At 42.5% G+C, this 4,082-nt stretch overlaps 1 protein-coding gene across 2 annotated transcripts; it reads left to right on the top strand.

Moving 5' to 3' along the window:
- The first annotated feature begins 566 nt into the window (after positions 1–566).
- Positions 567–2,999, top strand: LOC100254871 (double-stranded RNA-binding protein 3). Of its 2 annotated transcripts, XM_002275016.5 has the most exons (4): positions 567–841; positions 1,079–1,326; positions 1,447–1,666; positions 1,758–2,999. In XM_002275016.5, exons 2-4 carry the CDS (start codon positions 1,081–1,083, stop codon positions 2,735–2,737), a joined length of 1,446 nt encoding a protein of 481 aa, XP_002275052.3. In that variant the 5' UTR covers positions 567–841; positions 1,079–1,080; the 3' UTR covers positions 2,738–2,999. The 2 variants fall into 2 exon arrangements, with proteins under 2 accessions (XP_002275052.3, XP_019080214.1); XM_019224669.2 differs by lacking the exon at positions 567–841 and having other exon boundaries at positions 1,072–1,326.
- Positions 3,000–4,082: the final 1,083 nt, after the last annotated feature.

The raw sequence follows: 4,082 nt of genomic DNA, 5'->3' as shown, positions 1-4,082 counted from the left end.
GAAAGACTGAATTTTTTTAACACTTGAATTGTTTGGATCGAAGGGTCCACTGAGTGACACTTGTACAGAACCACACAATTCAAAAAAGATTTTCCAATATTTGCAGAAACGGAAATGGGCCCAAGAAGAAGTCCAGTAATTGATGAGGAGGCCCAAGGAATGCAGCAAACCTACCGTCCCGCCAAGTGGGCCACTGCACCAAGATGTGTCCACATCAACCCCGTCAATTTAGGTATTTGAGACAACAGGGGTAAAACTGTCATCATATAAGTTCCTAACTAACTTTTACCAAGGGCATAACGGGCATGCCTGGACACACGTCAGAATCCGATTGGGTTGATCAGAAGAAAGTCAGAGGAGAGAGATGCAACTGTCGAGTCAAAGATGTCGAAAAAACCCACTGGGCTGTTTCTGCAGTTGGAAGAAAATAGAACAGAATAATGAAAAGACGAAAATACCCCTATGGATGAAAGAGAGAGGCCATTTTCCTGGAAAAGTGTGCAGTAATCGGAAAGCGTGAGTTAAAACAGAGATGGAATCCAAATTCCCGTCTCCTTTTCCTGGTGGGTAAAAAACAAACAACAAATAGAGAGGGAGAGACCGAGAGAGGTGGGAAAAGAGGAAAAACCAAAAGGTGAATAAACGCCAGAACCCAAAAGGGCTTTTAGCTTAAAGCTACACATTGACATTTTTCACTTGGTCACACACCTTCCATTTGCTTTCTTCTCCCCTTTTTGCTTCTTGGCAGAAGACAATATACTATCAGATTCAGATTGCTTTTGTCCTGAGAGACAAGGCACCCATGCCAATGTAGGAGTGAGAGAGAAAACCGGTGAAGTAGGTGAGTGGAGTTCATTTTCTTCACTGTTGCTTTAGGTTCATGTCTCCAGGCTAGTATTGCAGTTGCCAAGCCTTTTTTGGGGTTTCCAGGCGATGGGTTTTCTGTTTCTCGTCTTTATATATTTTGGGTGTTTTTCTTTTTGGTTCCAATTGATGGGATTCAAATGGGTTTTGTGTGTTTTTTTTTTTTTTTTCCTTTTTTGTGGTTTTTGTTTTGGATGGATTTTGTTCATGGCAGACATGTTTAAGAATCAGCTGCAAGAACTTGCCCAGAGAAGCTGTTTCAACCTCCCTTCTTATGCCTGCATCAGAGAAGGACCTGATCATGCACCGAGATTCAAAGCTTCTGTGAACTTCAATGGTGAGATCTTTGAGAGCCCCAGTTACTGCACCACGTTGAGGCAGGCAGAGCATGCAGCTGCTGAAGTGGCTCTCAATGTCCTCTCCACAAGGGGTCCTTCAAGGTCTTTAACTGCCAGAGTTCTTGTAAGTTTCAACACTCGATTACTTCCAGCAAATGTCTATCTCGATTGGTTAAAGGGCTTAAAGAACACCCATTTATCTTCTGTTTGTTTTTTTCTCTCTTCTTTGCTTGTGAACTGAAAGGATGAGACTGGAGTCTACAAAAACCTCCTCCAAGAAACTGCTCATAGAGCTGGCTTGAACCTTCCAGTTTACACCACGGTGAGATCAGGTCCTGGCCATGTCCCTGTTTTCACTTGTACAGTAGAGCTAGCTGGTATGAATTTTACAGGTGAGTCAGCCAAAACAAAGAAGCAAGCTGAAAAGAATGCTGCAATAGCAGCTTGGTCTGCCTTGAAAAGAGGTAAATTCTGATTTTCCCTTCTTTGGATTTTTCCTCGAATGCTGCTATGTTTGTATTTCCGCATCACCAATCAATGTGTATGTCGCTGCAGTGCCAAACTTGGGTTCATTATCCCATTTAAGTAAGGAAGCAGAGTCTCGTGAAGAACAGGTCGTGGTGGCAAGGGTTCTCTCAAATTTCAGGTCCAAAGATGAAAGCAGACCAATCAGGAGGTGGGATCAGAATCAAGCAAGAAGAAGAATGGTGAGGGGTCATGGTGGTTCTGGTTCTTCATCCACTTCTAATAACTCCCAACAGTTTCAAAAGTGGAGGCCTATGGATCTATTAATGGATTCTGTCCCAGAAGGTGGTACTGCACAAAATCAAAACTGCTTTGTAGCTCTTCTTCCTCCACCTCCACCTAGAACAGCTTCAAAGATCTTACCACCAATTTCACCCAGAGACACTCTATCTCTCTACCCATCAACCAGGCCTATCCCAGTACAAGCCATCGGCAGGTCACAAGTTAAAATGCCAGAGGTACCAACTCTGTTGGAAGAGCATCAAAGGGATGAGGAAGAATGGCTTGATGGGAAATCAAATCTCATCAGAAAGCCCACCGAAAAAGAGTGTCCCAGCAATGCAAATGCGAGCAGTGTCTATGGGGCAAACTCTATCTACCGGCCATTTCCCTTGCCGAATGCTGGGAAGCTAAACACTTCACTGCCTGATAGCCCTCATCAACCACATGAGCAAACCCATATCAAGAATAATCCTTTTGGGAATCCAACACCATCAGCAATGAAGGGTTCCGCAGGTATTCACATTCCCAGGACCATGGGCACCGGAGGGTTCCAACCACACAGGATTGCCCCAGCAGTTCAAATCAGGTCAGTGATCCCAGTCTGTGCAGCACCACCTCCTCCAATGAGACTCCCACCATCAAACCATCCAACAAGGAATGAAGCTTCTCCATCAGCCTTGAGTGCTTCTTCTTCAATCCCCGCACATACAGGAGCCGGCTTAAAGTTCAACAAGCCAGAGCTATACTCCACTCAACTCAGTTCTGAGTTCAACAAGCTACAGTTGTGAAGTAAAAAAGGGGCAGAAAAAATAAAAAAAAAAGGAAAAAAGGAAAAAAAAGAAAAGTATCCATATATCATAAAAATCTAATTTCCATCTATAATTAGCATTTTATGCTAGTTTACCTCATGGTTGTTCCCTAAAACTAGTGCCTTTTGGCCTTAGAAAACCATGATTTTGTCTCATGGGTCTTGGAAAAGTGGGTTCTGCTTTCTATGGTGAAATTTTGTAAAAGATGATAAATTTTTAGAATATTTGTTCACCTTTCACATGTGATTACTGACTGCAAGAGAGAGAGAGAAGAGCATTAATTGAAATCTGGAGTAGTGGGTTGCAGAGATAAGTGAGGAAGAGAAAAAGGAGGGTTGGGCAGATGGGGTAGCAATGAAGGTGGTCTGGAGGGCGAACAGACAAATGCAGCGATAAACGCATGCCATTAAGTTATCGTCAGACAAATTAATGGGTCTTGTCTTCACCATTAATGCCTCCCTCTCTCCCACACAGAAGAAAAGAGTGTCCATGTTCCTTTGTTTTTCTTCCTTTCCTTTCTTCTTCTTTTTATTTATTTATTTTGTCATTCAATGGTGTCTGTGAAATGCGAAGAAGATTATAATGACTGGTCAGGGGAGAGAGTCAGAAATATGTTAAAGCTGGAAAATTTCAAATACTATGAAGGTAGAAGTAGCCGTTACGACAGGGGCATATAGGGTATTTCATGCCCAAAAATGAGGGTAATAAGGTAAAAATGAGATTCTGTCGTCCATGTGTCAACGTGTGTAAGCGCTATGGCCATTCGGAACAGGGTTGACTTCTAGTGAGTCATCAGATATAAAAAAAAGACTTGGTTGTCCCTATTAATTATAGGAGGCTAAAAGGTGAGGAATAAGCAGAGAGAGAGAGAGAGAGAGAGAGAGGGAGAGGGGGAGAGAGAGATAAGATAGGGTAGGTCTGTAGGTGTTCTGGGCATGGGAGAGTTGGACAGCTCTCTGATTTCCATGGCTCTTTAGTAGATTTGATATTGATGTAGATGGAGGCATGGAGCACATGCAATTGACTCAGATTTGAATAGAATCCCAAAAACCAAAAACCAAACCCACTTGGTTCTATGAGAAGAGGTGGTGGTGTGTTTTAGACTTTTAGTATGAGAGTGTATCTTCATTCTCCAGTGGGTAAATAAGGGGGGGTCACCTTTAATCTTGCGGAATTAATACTTGGGAAAATGCTGTCCCTCCACTCTGCCCAATGTGCCCATTACCATTTATTGTTTTCCCCATTTGAAATTATGAAACTAGACAACTCTTAAATTATTTATATACAAAATATATCTTTTGAGGGTTTGAATCATGTCATGGGG

The sequence above is a fragment of the Vitis vinifera genome, chromosome 14 (genome assembly GCF_030704535.1).
Source record: "Vitis vinifera cultivar Pinot Noir 40024 chromosome 14, ASM3070453v1".
Classification (NCBI taxonomy): Eukaryota; Viridiplantae; Streptophyta; class Magnoliopsida; order Vitales; family Vitaceae; genus Vitis; species Vitis vinifera.
Note: the sequence above shows the minus strand (reverse complement) of the source record. Positions and strands in the feature narration are given on the sequence as shown.

Coding starts and splice junctions, on each gene's coding strand:
- LOC100254871 (XM_019224669.2), top strand. CDS start 1,072: ATGGCAGACATGTTTAAGAATCAGCTGCAAGAACTTGCCCAGAGAAGC. Junction 1,327..1,446: donor CTTTAACTGCCAGAGTTCTT/GTAAGTTTCAAC, acceptor GTGAACTGAAAG/GATGAGACTGGAGTCTACAA. Junction 1,667..1,757: donor TTGGTCTGCCTTGAAAAGAG/GTAAATTCTGAT, acceptor ATGTCGCTGCAG/TGCCAAACTTGGGTTCATTA.